The 17386-nt window shown below is 40.3% G+C and overlaps 1 protein-coding gene and 1 long non-coding RNA gene across 12 annotated transcripts in view; one reads left to right on the top strand and one right to left on the bottom strand.

Annotated features, from left to right (window-relative positions):
* The window catches only part of LOC144289806 (uncharacterized), a 128883-nt gene that overhangs the window by 78983 nt on the left and 32514 nt on the right, over nt 1-17386 (bottom strand). For 6 of the 11 annotated variants that reach the window (XR_013357774.1, XR_013357776.1, XR_013357771.1 and 3 more), the window contains exon 1: nt 12439-12507. The exons of 2 other annotated variants lie outside the window; for them this stretch is intronic. This is a non-coding gene — a long non-coding RNA (uncharacterized LOC144289806). Of the gene's footprint in view, nt 1-2833; nt 2886-12377; nt 12508-17386 lie in introns of those variants that run through there. 3 more of the 11 variants (XR_013357777.1, XR_013357772.1, XR_013357773.1) reach the window with 3 other exon arrangements.
* On the top strand, nt 1094-16145 carry SNTN (sentan, cilia apical structure protein). Its single transcript, XM_077858231.1, has 4 exons — nt 1094-1203; nt 3336-3370; nt 10049-10188; nt 15177-16145. The coding sequence occupies exons 1-4, from the start codon at nt 1094-1096 to the stop codon at nt 15333-15335; spliced, it is 444 nt and encodes a 147-aa protein (XP_077714357.1). The 3' UTR covers nt 15336-16145.

The following is a 17386-nucleotide window of genomic DNA, read 5'->3' as shown; positions in this document are numbered from 1 at the left end:
GTAATTAGTGAAGCCAATCAAATTCTCTCTCTCCAATTTAAATGAAAAATGCTAAGGGAATTCACCAGCAGGTACGGGAGGAGTGAAAAGAAAACCCATAAAGCAATGAGAGTGACATGGCCATATGGTACACAGTGACCAGTGATGCAGTAATAAGATAGCAGTGTCCTGGAGCCAACTCAAAGCCTGGACAATGGCTATTCATAGCTTCTGTTGAGATCCATTTCCTCTCACCCATCAACTCACCAGTGATCTAAGTAATCGCTGGTCATGTCTTCCCTGAACCAGACTTATCTGACTGAGCTGACACATTCCCTGATTTTTACAGAAAGACCTCTAAGCTAACACAAAAGAAGTAGCCTTCCCGCCAGTATTCTTGTATTTATACTGTCCACTTCTACAAACCATTATTCTCGTTGAAGCCAGAGTGATATTTCCAAAATGTAAATCTAACTTGATTACCCTCCTTGCTTAAAATCCACAAATGCTTTCCTTTTCTTTTGACGTAGGGTGAAAATCCCCCACTGTGACCTACAAGCTTTTCATGGTCTTATCCACCATGCCTCCTCTTCTTCCTCAGCCTCCGGTTTAGACACATTGGCCTTTCTTTTAATCCCTCCTGATCACCATACTCCCTCCCTCCCCCAAGATTACTACAGGCTATTCCTTCTACCCACGATGTGGACCTTTGACCTTTCATGTACTTAACTCCCACACATCACCAAACATCACTTCCTCTGGGAAGCCTCTCTGATCTCCCTGACTGACACCAATTTCATAGCATCCCCTTGCATAGTACTGTTCCTGGGTGGGATTTTTTGTGTGATGACTTGATTATCTGTCTTTCCCACTAAGCTGTCTGGATCAGGGCCTGTGTTTGATTTTGCTCTTTATTGTATCACCAGCACCAGCACCTGGCCTATAGCAGGCACTCAAATATTTGTCGAATGTCTGAATGGTTTAATGTCCAGTAACACTAGCAAAAAGCTCTTCTAATAAAGCCTTATATAGTTGTCATGGAGTGAACAACAATAGTAACAGTGGGCAAGGGACTGTTGCTTAGGAAAGACCAACACACAACAAACGACCAGATATGTGTGGCTGTATGCACAGTAGCCGGGACCAAGCACTCCACTTGGAAGGGGACCCCAGTCTTTCTGCAGCCCCAACATCCACATTAGCACCTAGGAAAATGCCTAAAAGGTCAGTGGCACGTGGCTTTCCTTTAATGAGTTTCATTTAAGCTTTCAAGTGCGTTTCCAAAGAGTTCGTGTCAACTCGATGGTCAAGATATTCTAAGTTTGGTACTTAGTACCCACCCCAAAACAGCTGTAAGTTGAACTGGAGAAAAAAAGGGAACAACTGGGCAGATTTTACTGCAAACTGAAAAGATGATTTGATTAACACAAATATCTTTGAGTGCCTCTTGAGAAACATTTGTAAATCAAAATTAGCAAGGAGTTTACCTATACAACAAATTCTTTCAGATTACCCATGGCAGAGGGAAATTGTTTCATATCATTCAAATGTGTCAAATTATAACTAATAAATTCAAAATATTCTTTCTTGTGTAGTTTTATTTAGGAGATGTATTATAGTTCAGAATACTTTCTTGAACAATTAACAACTGCTAGATAGCACTCTGTTAGGTGAGGGTTGGAAGGTTTTGAGATAAATTGCATAAACTCTTGGTCTCAAAGCCCACACAGACTAATGGAGATTGTGGCAATAGAAAATAACAAAAGCCAAAAAAAAAAAAAAAGAAGAGGAAGAAGAAAGAAAGAAAGAACACAAGCCATGCTGTAGGTGCATTGTATGCAAAGTGAAAGATAGCACATTGTATAAAGGAAATAATAACAGATAACAGTGCAGAGTTTCTAGAAAATCAAGAGGAACTCACCAAGAAGACCATAAAAGTTCTAAAAAACTGTACAGTCCTTGGGGACCTTGAGTGGTACAGTGGGTTAAGTGTCCAGCTGTTGGTTTTGGCTCAGGTTGTGATCTCAGGGTCATGATCTTAGGGTCGTGAGACCGAGCTGTGTGTGCTCAGTGTGGAGTCTGCTTTGGACTCTCTCTCTCTCTCCCTCTGCCCCTCCCCTGCTTGCTCACTCTCTCTCAAACAATAATAAATAAATCTCAGAAAAAAATCATAGAGTCCAGCTCCCTAATTTTAAAAATAAAAAAAAAAAAAAAAGAGGCTCCTCAAAGTGATGCACTCTTGGCTAGTTAATGCCAAATCCAGATCTTGAACCAGGAAGCTTCCTTTAAGGAATTGTCAAAGATGTGACCAAGTGCTATTGTTCTTATTGGCTTTCTTGAAAACCATTCTAGTCATTGTGGGTTGAAATATCAATCAAACTTTGACTTGCAGTTTTTAAGGGAGTAGGATTCATCTTCCTACCTCCCATCTGGCCCCTTATCCATTCTCTTCCTGATATATCAGTGAAATAATTTCCCCTAATGCAAATCTGGTTATGCCATTACTTTTTATTGAAATACCTGCTTAATATCTGTTTTCAGTCCTAGACCTTAAGCCACAAGAGTGCACGAACATGTCCCCATCAGTCACTGAGGCATCCCCAACCCCCAGCATAGTACCTAGATTCAGAACAAATAAATCAACTTCAAATCCTAGTGTTTTATGGAACAAGGAGTTATTTTTTTCTTTTTCGTGTGACAGTCTGGAGTGGGGGTTCAGGTCTGTAGCAGATTTACTCAATGTAGCCATGTAGAGACCCAGGATGATAGTGGTTTTAACATGAGGTTTCCAAAGTGCCCTGGATAATTTCTACATCAGTCAGGTGGAAATGGGAAAGAACAGAGAAGAGCTTACATGGAAGGTGACCACACTTTTCCACTTCTTTTCCATTGGAGAGAATTTAACCCTGTGGGGACATAAATGCAAGAAACACTAGGATATGTGCACTAGACATACTCGAGCATGTCTTTACTATGTGGCAAGGAGAAAAAGGAGTTTGAAAGACAGATGACTTTCCACCCACAGGGTCAGTGAAGGTTTACTGAAAACAAATTAATTTTTAAATCTTTGTATTGCTTTATTTGTAAAAAATATTTTATTTATTTATTTAGAATGTGTGCATGCAGGGGAGGGGCAGAGGGAGAAAGAGACAGAGAATCCCAAGCTGACCTCCACTGAGCACAGAGCCCAACATGGAGCTTGACCTCAAGACCCTGAGATCATGACCTGAGCCCAAAACAAGAGTCTGACCATTACGAGACTGAGCCAGCCAGGTGTCTCTGTATTGTTTTACTTGAGATGTTGAAATAAATACCCAAGCTCCAAAATCATTCTGTTTCTCTCATTTTGTTGGCAGCATTTCGATATCAAAACAACTGGCTACAATAAAAGGTAAGTCATGGGGTGACTGCAATGGTACGTATTTCTCTTCTACAGTGATAGCACACAAAGAATAGATATAAGAGGACATTAAAGAATGCCAGAGATGTAAGAGAACTTGTGGATACATCCTTAAATATTCATCATGTTCTTTTTTTTCCATTGTATCATTTATTTTTTTAATTTCTTTTTATTGGAGTTCAATTTGCCAACATATAGCATAACATCATGTTCTTTTTTAAAGATTTGAGAACCGAGGTCCAAGAATTAGTTTGCCCAAACCTAGACGGTCCATAAGAGGCCAAGCAAAGATGAGAGCATGGATCCTCTGACTCCTAATTCAGGCCGCTTCCCATGAGTCCAGTTGCCTCTCTATGGGCAGAATCCTCAGTGTGTCCAGAGCAAGGCCATCAATATCTAGTTCACAAATGGTCATTGGACTCAGGGTGTAATCGACCCCCAACTGCCTCTGTTGATGGAGTGAAAACACAGTGTGGCCAACCCTCAAAATGTAAATATTTCCCCTCAATTCAATTTTTATCAGGAAAATATCTTTAGAGATAACAATATTGACATGGAAGGAACAATATAAGAAAAAAGTCATTCAAAACTTGGATCATTATTCCAAAATTTGTGGCTTTAAAATGTTTACAGAGTAATGAACATAAATGGATATTACTATATTGCAATTGTCTTTCTTCCTAGGTGTCTAGCCAATATCTCCAAAGGAGACTCTGTATTTTTATTTAAATAAATCTCCATCTCGATGAAACTACTATTTTTATACTATCACAATAAGAAAGCTATGATTTCTGTTTTACAATTTAAATGATTTTGGATACTTTTGATAATTGTCCCACCACATGTCTAATACAATTTATCCCTTCTCGGAGGTTGAGGGAAGTTGTAACTCTATCACTCTTACTGCCCTTGAAACACACATACACACACACACATACACTCACACACACACACACACCATTCCTAGGACCTGACTCCTTTCATCGGACCATTGGGCCACTTTATTCCCATGCCTTAAAAAAGCACAGGATAAACATGGCTCAACTTCCCAGAATAGGTTTTATTCAGTGGCAAGTGGTTTTAAATGTTATCCACTGAAATAAGACACAGGTAGAGCATGGACTAGAGGTCAACATAAACCCACATTTTTCTCTGCTGGCTGCTCGGCCCTATGCCCTGATCTCTTGAGGATAGGAATAGGGGATGAGTACATATTTGCCTCTAGTATCCAAAGCAGTTTTGTAGCAGAGAATTTTGAAAAGCACTAGCGTTTTGGGGAAACTACTGACCTAGAGAGACCTAGTTTTTAGTCCTGCCATATTACTACCTATGTGAACTGGGACAAACCACTTCTCTCCAGCAGGTTTTCATTTCTCCATTTGCAAAAAGAATTAATATTAGGAAAAGTTCTAAAATGAGGCAATTCTGACACCTTGCTTCACTGAGAGTTGGATTTCTATTATGCTAATACGCCAGGAACTCACTAGATCTAATGTTTAGAGCTGTGTGCCATTTTCCAGGGAAAGTGAGGGGAACAAGGCAGAGGATGGCTCTGAAGTTCTGGTCAGCTCAGTACAACACACGTATACCGAGGCCCACAACACGCCAGGGCCTGGGAATGAGTGTAGTAAAGATAAATAAACTGTAGTAACTGTCCTCAGGAACACACTGTCTAGAACTGCTCTGTCCAGTATAGCAGCCACCAGCCACGTGTAGATCTTGAGCATTGAAATGTGCAGTAAGTGTAATTGGTAAGTCAGATTTAAGAGACTTAGTAGAACAAAGTGTAACATATCTCAATAATTTATTTAGATTGATCACCTGTTGAAATGATAATATTTTTGATAGATTGGGTTAAATAAAATATGTTATGGAAATGATTTTGTAAGCTTCTTTTCACTCTTTTAATGTGGCTACCAGAAAGATTAGATTATCATTATGGCTCACAGTACCTTTCTTTTGGACCTCTCTGATCCAGAAGGAAATGTAGACAGATGAACAGTTTTAGTGTGAGGGTTATGATAAGTTTATGTTCAGAGAATTAGAGAAGCACAAAGGAGGGACATGTTGCCCAATCTGGGGGTTTGAGAAAGAGTCCTATGAAATACACTGCCTGAAAAACAATATTGAAAGGTAGTGTGCATCGCAGTAAAGAACCAGACTGCCTGTGTGACCTTGAGCAAGCTACTTACCTTCATGAGCCTCAGTTTCCTTACCTATAAAGTGGCGATGATATGGGGGAACCCACCTCTGAAGGCTGGTATGAGAGCTAAGTAGTTGAATCCTGTGCATCCTATGGAGGAATGACTAGAATGTCAAATACTGCTCTGTAATTGTTCATTACTATTATCCTCCAGAACACAGGCACCGGGAAATTAGGTATTGTTCTCTTGATATTGCTCAGTGGCCCATCCCCAGAAGTAGGACAGAGCCTAGCAATAAATATTTCCCCCAAAAATATCTGTTGCAGAACAGTATGAGTAAGAGACTACACACGTTTAGTATTGTTAAATCATAAAAAGTAAAGTAGGAAATAGCAGGTGAGGTCAATACGAAGTGCCTGGTTTAGCACCCTCTCCAACACTCCCCTTCCAGAGGCAAGAAAGCTGATAAAAGATGCCAAAAAGAGAAACATTGACCCTTGGGTTTTTACTAGGACTTAGCCTTTTACAATATGCTTTCACATATTTGCTCACAACTCTGTGAAGCAGACAGGGCAGGAATTAAAAGGCAACATGCTGAGTTTATTAAGGGAAGAACCCAACCATAAAAACAGGAAACCGAAACATCTCACAAAGTATCATGAGTTATTGGTAAGACAACCAGAGCATCTTGTTATCTTTTATTTGTAATATTTTCTAGTTCAGTTCTTACTATGAACATATGCTATGTCATAGTCAAGGGGGAAATTCCTGTTGGGTTTAAAAGAATGGTGGAGAAGGAAGAGGAGTTGACTCATTCCAAATAGAGTCCCCATCTAGAATGCAGATGGACCTGAACTTCCTCCTGGAGCTGAACAATATCTGGAATCCACTGCCTCTGTGCAGATGGCCTTACAAAGAGATCCTCCAAACTGGCAGGTGTTTCTACAGTCTTTGTAGTCAAAGAGACTTTCAATTCTTTCATCTGCCACTTCTGAGCAATTTGACCTTAAAACAATCTCTCCATGTGTCAATTTCCAATATGTAAAATTGAGACACAAATAGTACTACCTCTGTGGGTTTTACTAAGCATTAAATAAGATTATGTTTGAAAGGCATCTGGCACCGAGTAAACAAGGAAGGTGTCTGTCATTATTTGCAAACTCACTCACAGCTTGCAAATACACCCCTTCCTCACCACAAAGGTGGAGCCTGGAGAGCAAGACGCTACCAGTAGAGCAGCTCATACTAAAGCCTTCCCAAATTGCTCCTAGTCATTACTTAATAAATCAAATGGCCAAAATTACTGAAGGAATATTTACCTCTTAGGGAATTACCTCCTCTAAGCAATTTGCTTCATAAAGACAGAATAAATAGAGTTTATTCTTTAGCCACTTAAATTCAAGGTTACCACCATATAGCATCCCACCCCCTCAAATACACACATCCCAGGAAAGGCAGATAGACTCAAGCTAGAAGAATATACTTATCTCCTGGGACTTTGATGAGCAGCACAGTGTTGGGTAATCGAGGAGAATCTCAATTCTAACTGTGGGTTTCATGGATGTGGCCGAGATGAAGGGAAAAGGTGGTCAAGGATAGAGGGATAAAGAGCCAAAAATCAAATCCAAAGAAGCAGGGAATGTTCTGAGGCTGGAGCTCTAGGCTAGATGGAGAGCCAGCCACTAGACAAGCAGATAGAAGTAGGAAAGGTCAGGCATGAGCCATAGGCAGTGAGACTGAGGATCAGAAGCTAGAGAGGAGGGATGCCTTGGTGGCTCAGTGGCTGAGCATCTGCCTTTGGCTCAGGGCATGATCCCGGGGTGCCAGGATGGATCCCACTCTGGGCTCCCTGCATGGAGCCTACTTCTCCCTCTGCCTGTGTCTCTGCCTCTGTGTGTGTGTGTGTGTGTGTTTCATGAATAAATAAATAAAATCTTTTTTAAAAAAAGAAGCTAGAAAGGAAATCAGGGAGTAAGAAGTTGAGAACACAGGTTTAGCAGACATTCATTCAACAAATATATGTGAAGCACCTACTATGTGCCAGGCATTATCCTAAATATTGCAGGTTCCACAGAACACAAGACAGGCAAAAAAAAGAAAGAAAGAAAGAAAGAAAGAAAGAAAGAAAGAAAGAAAGAAAGAAAGAAAGAAAGAAAGAAAGAAAGAAAGAAAGAAAGAAAGAAAGAAAGAAAGAAGAAAGAAAGAAAGAAAGAAAAAGAAAGAAAACAGAAAAGAAAAAGAAATCCCTATCATCATGAGGCTTATGTGTTCCACATGGATTCAAATTCAAGTTCTGCCACTTATCATTAGTGTGTCCTCAGTAAGGTCACATCATTCCAGCATCTCTAATGTGGTATGAGGATGAAGATACATACTGTTCCTGAGTTGGAAGAGTCAACATAGCAAATACATCAATTCTCCTCAAATTTCTCTGAAGGCTTACTACAAGTTTCTCTCTATATATATACAGAAAGGGAAATGGCCTAGAATAAACAAGATAATTTTGAAAAAGAAGAAAGTGGGGGACTCTCTCTCCCCTATGTTTGGGTTTACTATATGGCTACAGGAATCAAAACAATGTGTTGTTGACAGAATAGGGAACCCAGAGATTGACATACAATATGCCCAATTCATTTTTGACAAAGATGTAAAAATGACTTAGCGAAGGAAGGATAGGTATTTTCAACAACTGGTGCAAAAGCAATTGGTCATCCACAGGTTGAAAAAATGAACTTGCACCTAAGTCTCATGCCTTTTACAAAAAATGAACTCAAAATGGATCATGGATTTAAATGTAGACCATAAAATTATAAAACTTCTAGTTTTACATAGTACAAATCTTTCATAGGAGGAAAAATTGGCAATCAGACTTTATAAAAATTAGAAACTGTTCCTCCACAAAAGATCTCAATTGAAAGGATTAAAAAACTCAACAATTGACAGACTGGAAGAAAATATTTGCAAAGAAAAGTCTGATTCCTTTTCAGGGGCTGTAAGCTCTACATGGTCCAGTCTCACCTCCTTTCCTAATCAAACACCCTTCTAGGTTCCTGCCACACCTGTCTCCTTCCAGCTCCCTCAACCCGCCAGACTCCCTCTGATCTTCGCCTTCATGCGTTCTGCTCCCCAAGCCTGGGACATCCGGAATAACCCGAATCCCAGCCTGACACCCCCACCCCAACACTTTTCACATGGCAAGATCCTTCCCATCCATTAGGTCTTAGCTTAAATGTTTGTCTATACACAGAGATCTCCAAGACTAGCTATCTAAGTAGTTTTCCTCCCAGATGTATTTTTAAAAATTTTTTCTGTCTCTTCACCTTTCTTTGCCTCATACATCACAAGTTATAAGTATGTGTAATATATATATGGACAAATAACTATTGAATATACATTAAAACAAACAGATTCATAGACACATCTCTTCTTGATTATTGCTTATTATCTCACTAGATTGCAAAGTATATTGTAAGAGGGCAGAAGCCACATCTAGTTGTGTCACTTCTGGGTGCTGAGTCCCTTAGGAAAATACCAGAAGTATAGTGCACTCTCAATACAAAAGTTGTGTTATCTTTTGTTGTGAGGGTTGTGTCATCCTCTCTGATCATCATTCTTTGTAGCAACAATTGTTGCACATTACCTGGGCTAAAAGCTATAGGATTTTGTTTTTCTTTTATTTTCTTCTTATTCATTCATTAAAAAGCATGTACAAGCACCTACTATGTAGCAGAAATTTGTGCCAGTCACTGGGAATACAGTGATAAAGATATGATCCCTGGTCTCTGGAACTTGCCTTTTAGTTGAGACGAAAGACCATTAAAAATGCAATGACTGTAATATGTGAGAAGTTTTATGATAGAGGATTGCAAGGGCCTAACAGGACAGAGAACAAATGACTTTTTTGTACCGCACCGTGTGTAGTTCTGTGTTCACTGGGTGCTACCCACCGGAAAGAAGGGAGTTAGCACCACCCTTCCAAGGGGTTGAAACCAGAGAAACCAGCTGGGAAGTCATTATGACTGAGGCTGTAAGTCAAAGGGAGTCCCTTATCCATCATGATATCAAAGAGCTTGCTTTGGATGCCATCCCCTGTATCACACTAGCATGAGGTGATGCTCTGACATAGAACCCAAACTTCACAAGAGCAGGACTTTGTCTTATTCAGTGTGGTATCCTCAATGCCAGAGTCTGAGCCTAGTACATAGTAGGTACCCCTTCAATATTTTACAGATCAGAAAACCAATGCTGAGAGACGTGAGGTGTCTTCCCAAGGTCACATGACAAACAGGTAGGCAATCTCATCCTAATTCAAATAATTCTTTTGCTCCTGAAGAAGCTTTTGTTTCCATTATTTAAAGATCCAGAGTCAGATGTCCCTTCATTCCACTCTCAGATAGGTGGCAAAAATTCCAAGGACAGGGCCACATTGACATGACCTGCACCCCCTGGGTCCCTTGGGAAATATAACCCCATGTCTGGGAAAGGGTCATTCCTAACCCAGACTATGTCATTTCTTCCCTCACAGCTCTCAAGAAGGGCTCAGACCTGGAAAAAGCCATTGCCACCATCGCTCTGATTTTCAGAAACTCTTCTGACCCCGATGGTAAACTTGGAAAAGCTACTGCCAAAAATCTGCTGCAAACACAATTTAGGAATTTCACAGAAGTAAGTGAATTAACAGGCATGAAGAAATAGGAGCCACATCATAATGGAGGGCCCAAAGAGCCAACAATCATGTTGTTTCATTCAACAATGTCTAATGAATACCTACCATATGCCAAGAAGTGAGCTGAGCACTAGAGTTAATGCAATGAACAAGCTAACAATCCAGCAAAGCAGAGACACATGCTGAAAAAGTAATTAGAAATATTCAAATAACCATAAAACAGTAGAGCATGCATTTAAAAACAGAGGGACCATCTTGGGGTAGTCGGTCAAAGAAGCACTCTTGGGGGAAAAAAGGTATAGCTGAGATCTGAAGAATGAGCAAGAGTTGGTAATGCAAGGGAAGTGGGTGGGGGCTGAGAATGATAGCATTCCAAGCAGAGGGAATGGTATATGCAAAGCCTGGTAGGGATGGTCAATGACCTGGGACAGCCAAGAAGTAGTTGATGAGAAGGAAAAGCAGGAAGCACTAGGAGATAAGGCTGAGGAGGCAAAGAGAAGCCAAATTACAGAGGCACAGCCTGAGGGTAGGAGAAAGCCAGGCATGGCCTCTTAGTCCAGGACTAAGAAGTTACACCACCTGCAGAAGGAATTGGGGTGGGGGTCGGACAAAGAGAGAGTGTCTGTGACAGAGCATCCAAACCAAGGACAATGATGCTTGGGACGAAGGTGGTGAACAGGAGAGACATCTGGAAGGTGGAATGAACAGGATCTGATAACTGATTGGCTGTAGTGTTGAAATAAGAAGAGCAAATGTTTATGCCCCAGTTTCTGACCCTGGGAAGAAGTAGGTGGTGGCCTTATTCCCAGAGAAGACAAAGATTGGAGTATAAGCAGATTTGAGGTGAGGTGAGGTGGGGGAGAGGTGATGAGTTCCATGAGAATGTGTCAATTTTAAGATGTCCCTGAAACATGCCAGAGGAGAAACAGAGCAACAGGACATATGATTTGGGAGATCAGAATAGAGATTTGTGCTGGCAATATAGAAGTCAGAGTTAGGTCACCGACCTCAATTACATACAGGCATATTCCCCAACCTTCAGTCACTGAAATACTAATATTTTTCCCACATCTACCTATAGCCTGTATGATAATTCACTTAGAACTTTTTTCTTTAACTCCCTACTTAAATAAATTTATAGGAATACTTTATCATGATTATAAACGTCAATTCAGTGGGTAAAAATGGAAGGTAGTAAAAGAATAGATGACTATTAATTTGTATTTAATATTTATTCCTATATCACCTAAAACTGCATTACAGTCTACAAGCATTCTTTGGGAAATGCTGGCATGGGAGAAATGTGTAAGAAGAAAAGGGGGGCTCGTGCAAAGTCTAGACCACCAATATTTATTGGTAGGTAGAGAAAGAAAAAACTAAAAAGGAAGCAGTGTCTAGGGTGCTATGTGTGTTCTGACAAATTAAAAAGATAAGTATTATAATTCTATTAAAATGTAAATGTGTGGGCTTTCATATAGGACAGTTACATCAGATGTCATCCACCAGGGGACGCTGGGCCAAGGGGACAACTTCCTGTGAATCTGATTATTTCAAAAGACTATGTGAGAAATCAACCTTGGATCTGGATCCACGAATAAGTGATTTTTTAAAAACCCAACTTCACTGAAACAGAGACTAGAATGATGGTTGCCAGGGCCCGGATGGAGGGGGAAGCAAAGTGATATAGGTCAAAGGGCACATATTTTCAATTACAAGAAGAATAAGAATCCTTTGTATTGTTCTTTGAATTTTCCTTTTTAAAAAAAGACTTTTTCAGCCAGAATTAGTAGGCAGAATTTGACAAGCAGTAAGACGTTCTAGAGAGTCTTTAAGGAAGGTGTGGGTGAGTAAATCCTGTAACATTTGCCTACATCAGAGGCCAAAAGAATGACAGAATCCAGAGAGAAAAAGGCCTCCTGGCTGGCGGCTGGGCAAATCCTCAGAGAACTTTCAACAAACATGAGAATGAGCACCTAGCAGAGGGTCACTCTGATGTACAGTCACCTCCCCCCTCATGAGCAGGGTAGTTTCCAGGTCCCTGTGGAGGCCGAAGCCAGGGACAGAACTGAGCCCTCTACAGACCACTTTTCCCTATGAACACAGTGACTATGATAGTTTCATTTATAAAGTAGGCACAGTAGGAGAGTCACAATACTAATAATAAAATAGAACAATTATAACAACATACTCTAATAAAAGTTACATGAATGTGGTCTTTCCCTCAAAGTACCTTATTGGATGGTACTCACCCTTCTTGTGACCACGTGACTGAGGTGAAGGGAGGTGAGTGATGGTGGGCCCTGTGACCTCACATGAGGCTTCTATAGACCTTCTGATGATTTGTCAGAAGGAGAATGGTTGCTTGGGGACCACAGTTGATCCCGGGAATTGAAACTCTGGGAGACCTTGGATAAGGGGAGGGGTGGTGTTATAATTCTGAGAGCTCTGAGAACAGCTGGGGGGAAAAGTTAAAGCCAATCATTCAGAAAGACACCTTCAGCCTTGTGTTCCTCAGTGTAGGCTACACTTGAGAAAGGCAGCCAATTCCTGGATCTCCCGCAGCAGACACATCCCTGCCTCCTATGAGAGGCACCCAAAAGCAGAAGCCACACTTCAGGAGACTCCAGGGGACTCAGGGGCATTCTCAATTTTAATAGCAATAGTTTAACTTCATGGACCAAATGTGTAATGTCAGAATGCTGTCTTGGATGGAGCACCCAGCTCTGTGAGATTCCTTAAGGCAGGTAGGGGCATCCAAGGCCATGGCTAAAGATGGCAGCCCCTTAGTTACTAACCAGGCTTCCTCCTACATCCCCATGTGGGGTTCTTTGGTAAACAGAGATGGATCTTTTAGCTGAGGCCTGCATTCTGAGGAGAGCATCTCCTTTCTCATAAGCTAACAAGACTTGGGGGATCTTAATCCTCTGTAGTCAGCCAGATACAATAAAACTGAGCTTTTAAATGTATTGTTAAGAAGATATAAAAAAAACAAGGGGTACCTGGGTGGCTCAGTTGGTTAAGCATCAGAAACTTGGATTCAGCTCAGGTCCTGATCTCATGGCTTGTGAGATGGATCCCTGCGTTCAACTCCCCACTCAGCAGGAGCCTGCTTGGATATTCCTTGCCTCAACCCCTTACCCCACTCACTCTTCCTGCCTCTCTCTCTCTCAAATAAATAAATAAATAAATCTAGAAGAAGAAGAAGAAGAAGAAGAAGAACAAGAACAAGAACAAGAACAAGAAGAACAAGAAAGAAGAAGAAGAAGAAGAAGAAGAACAAGAACAAGAACAAGAACAAGAAGAACAAGAAAGAAGAAGAAGAAGAAGAAGAAGAAGAAGAAGAAGAAGAAGAAGAAGAAGAAAAGGAGAAGGAGAAGGGGAAGGAGAAGGAGAAGGAGGAGGGAGAGAGGGGGGGAGAGGAGGAGAGGAGAAACTAAGACAAGATGGCTAGTCAGTCCCCAAGAAGGCTAGACCTGGGTCAACTCTGGTGCTCTTCCAATATGCAGAAAAAAAAAAGAGATCTAGCACACTTGGGTGGCTCAGTGGATTAAGCCTCCAACTTTGGTTCAGGTCTTAATCTCAGGGTCCTGGGATCAAGCCCCAAGGTGGGTCTGCACTCAGTGGGCAGTCTGCTTAGAATTCTTTCCCTCTCCTTCTACCCTCACTCATGCTCACTCTCTTAAAAGAATAAATAAATAAATAAATAAGTAAGTAAGTAAGTAAATAAATAAATAAATAAATATTTTAAAAAGAAAAAAGTGAGATCTACACCCACCTCTGACCCTTGAGCAGTGTGCCCTTTCACCAGTAAGTAATCCTATCTCTACCTTGGATCTGACCCTTTCAACGTAGCACTTAGTTGTCCCTGCAGTTAGGCAGGGGAAGCTCTTTCACCCTCACTGTTAGGTGGGACCTCTTGAGAGAAACAAGAGCCTAGAGAAACAAGAATGGTCTAGCCTGTAAGAGGAATGTATCATCATTCCTAAAGGGCCTTAGTCATTGCTGTGATAGCTTTTTACAGCTAGCACATGGGTGAGCATTTGGGGTTGAACTAAATGCAAACATAGCTCAGAATAACAGAGAACCAAATGACCTTAATGTTTTAATGCCACTTGGGAAGATATTTCACAAGCTGTGGTGGGAAACTAAAAAGCCTCTCCATGTATGTACTACTCATATGTTTTCCTTCAATCTATTTATGAGGACTATGGACTTGGGTGTGATTTATGATCAGACTAAATGCTGAACAGTTTTCCAAAGCACAGATTTTCTATTAGCATTTTTTATTTCACATATCTGGACATTTTTATTGTTCAGTGCAACACAGAGTGAATTTCTCCCATAACAAAGAGATTATGTTTTTAAAAAAGAAAGAGATTATATTTTGAAACTCTTTTCTTAAAAAAAGATTTCATTTATTTATTCATGAGAGACACAGAAAGAGGCAGAGATATAGGCAGAGGGAGAAGCAGGCTCCTTGCAGGGAGCCCAATGCGGGACTTGATCCCAAGACCCCAGGATCACGCCCTGAGCCAAGGCAGATGCTTAACTGCTGAGCCACCAAGACATCCCATATTTTGAAATTCTGAAAACATAACGTATCTATGTTTCTAGAAAGGCAGATAGCTTAGTAGTTTAGAGTGTGGGCTCCAGGATCAGGAAGCCAAGACTATGAATTTGGCTCTATACCAATAGCTGCCTAGGTTGAGGCAAGTGACTTAATTCTCACTGAATCTTTGGTGTTCATCTGTAAAGTGGGGATAATAATAATATATTCAATAAGGTCAACATGGAAATTCAGCAAAATAACCCATGAAAAGATTTAACATAGTGCTCAACTAGTGGCACTAGTAGCAACTTGACATGATATTGTTAAGAACATGTTATGTTACAATAACATGTTAATAACATGTTTCTTATTGCTTGTTATCTGTAAAACCAAGGTGGCAAACCAAATTTAGTTTTCACTTATTCTTTATTCTCACAGGGCCAAGAAACCAAACCCAAATACAAAGACCTCCTTTCTGAACTCGACGAGCACACTGAAGATAAACTTGATTTTGAGGATTTCATGATTTTGCTCTTAAGCATCACTGTAATTTCAGATTTGCTGCAAAATATATGGAGTGTAAAAATCATGAAATAAATAGCTTTAAATATGCAGTTAGACAAAATAATAGTAATAGTGTTAAACGTTTAAAGATTTTTCTTCATTTTATTTTAAATTAATTGAGCATACTGCTCATGAATCTGGGATTGCCTGGGGGTGGTTCTGATTGCTAGTATTTAGATTCAATATAACTCGAAAAGTATATGCATACTCTTGAGGAATGTTTGAATAATATAGTCTCTGGGTGCTTTACAATAAGATAGATTTGATACCACTGAATATCAAATTGCTTTTGCTTCGTAGTGACTTAGAACATGAACACTTTCCTTATAGTCATTAGGTTGCTCATTCATTCATTCATTTATTCATTCATTGATATTTGTCGAGCCTCTAATTGATGGTACTGCTAAATATACAGTAAAGAACTATCTCCATAATCTCCACCCTGGAACATGCCTGCATAAGTCTAGCAGAAGAGAAGTAGACACTTAACAATGTATTAGTCAATTGTATATACGATATAACTATGATAAGGGCATCAGGATGCTAAAAGAGTTTATTACTTGACCTGGGTTCAAAAGTTATAGAAACTTTACTGACATTCTGCAAAAGGCAAAACTACCCAGGGGGAGGAAGATCAGTGGTTACCAGAACTGTGGGTGGGAAGCGAAGTTGTTCACAAATGGGCACAGGGGAACTTTTGGGGGAGGTGGCAATGCTTTATATCTTGATTGTGGTGGTGGTTACATGACTGCACACATTTGTCAAACTCTTAGAACTTTACACTAGATAAAAAGGGTAGATTTTGCTGTATGTGAATTATACCTGAATAAATGTGACTTAAAACCAAACACCCCAATATCCTTATAATCTCTGTCAACTTTTTGTTGCCAACCAACAACTTTTGAGAATATCTTTTAAAAGTGAGAATGTTTCAGGGACCCACATCTGCTTATATTCATGCTTGTGTTCCTGAGTTTAAATCACACACACACACACACACACACACACACACACACACAGGTCAATGCCTGAGCCTTTGAGACAGACTTTCACAAAGACTTTTACTCACTGTAAAATTATTGTAACTTCCAAAACCCCTCCTCCTTATCTTGACTTTTCTTCCCAGCCCACCACCAAAAGCCTCACATACATATGTGAAGAAACCCTTTCAGGAGGGAGAACTTCACCCCTGGTCTCACCCTACAGTGTTCCCAATCCACCAAGACCTGACCCCTTGACCCTTTCCTTTTTCCAAACCTCAGACATTCTAAGTGTAAGGGTTTACATATTTGTGAGAAAAAGCTCCAGACTTTACCCTCTATCACCATTTTAATAGGAATTACAAGTGTTCAATAGGGCGCATACTAAGTGCCAGGCACCCTTTTAGGGGCTTTACAAATAGTAACTCATTTAACCCCCATAACAACTCTCTGAGGTAGGTATTAGTATTATTCTCTTACAGATGAGGAAACTGAAGGACAAAGGTTTTGATGTTTCCAAAGTCACATAACCAGCAGATTTGAGAGTTTTCTGTCCTCTCTGTGGGCAACTCTATTTTTTTTTATATTTGCTAATTTTTTTAATATTAGAATTCATCGTGAGCAATAATAGTATAATTCACCAGAAATAACTGTGCACATTTCAGGCACGGTGTGAGAGAGAGGCACCAGCTGGGTCCTGGGGAAGCATTTGGCATCCCTCAAATAGAACTCTGTGGGCTGCTCTCCCTCAAAGCCCTTTGTATCCTAGTCACAAGTAGCTGAATATGGCAGCCTGGGTGACCAATGAAAAGGTCAAATTCACACCTTTCAGGGAAGGGGAAAAGAGGTGCTGGCCAATGGTGTTATGAGGAATCTTGGAGCCATTCCAACCCTCTGGGATCCAAGTAAGAATTTTTGAAAATCCATCCCAGATGGAAAGTCACGCTCCTCTGAGGAGGATATCAATTATAGAATCTATTTTAGCTTGATGCAAAGAATGAAAACAGAGCCAAAGCACGTGAAGCACTAGTGACAGATAAATCAATGAACATGATGCTAAAATAATAGATCACAAAAGCCTCCCTCACTTCTTGGTTCCTGTCC

The sequence above is a fragment of the Canis aureus genome, chromosome 19, assembly GCF_053574225.1.
Source record: "Canis aureus isolate CA01 chromosome 19, VMU_Caureus_v.1.0, whole genome shotgun sequence".
NCBI classification, from domain to species: domain Eukaryota; kingdom Metazoa; phylum Chordata; class Mammalia; order Carnivora; family Canidae; genus Canis; species Canis aureus.
This window is presented reverse-complemented; position numbering and strand designations above follow the sequence as displayed.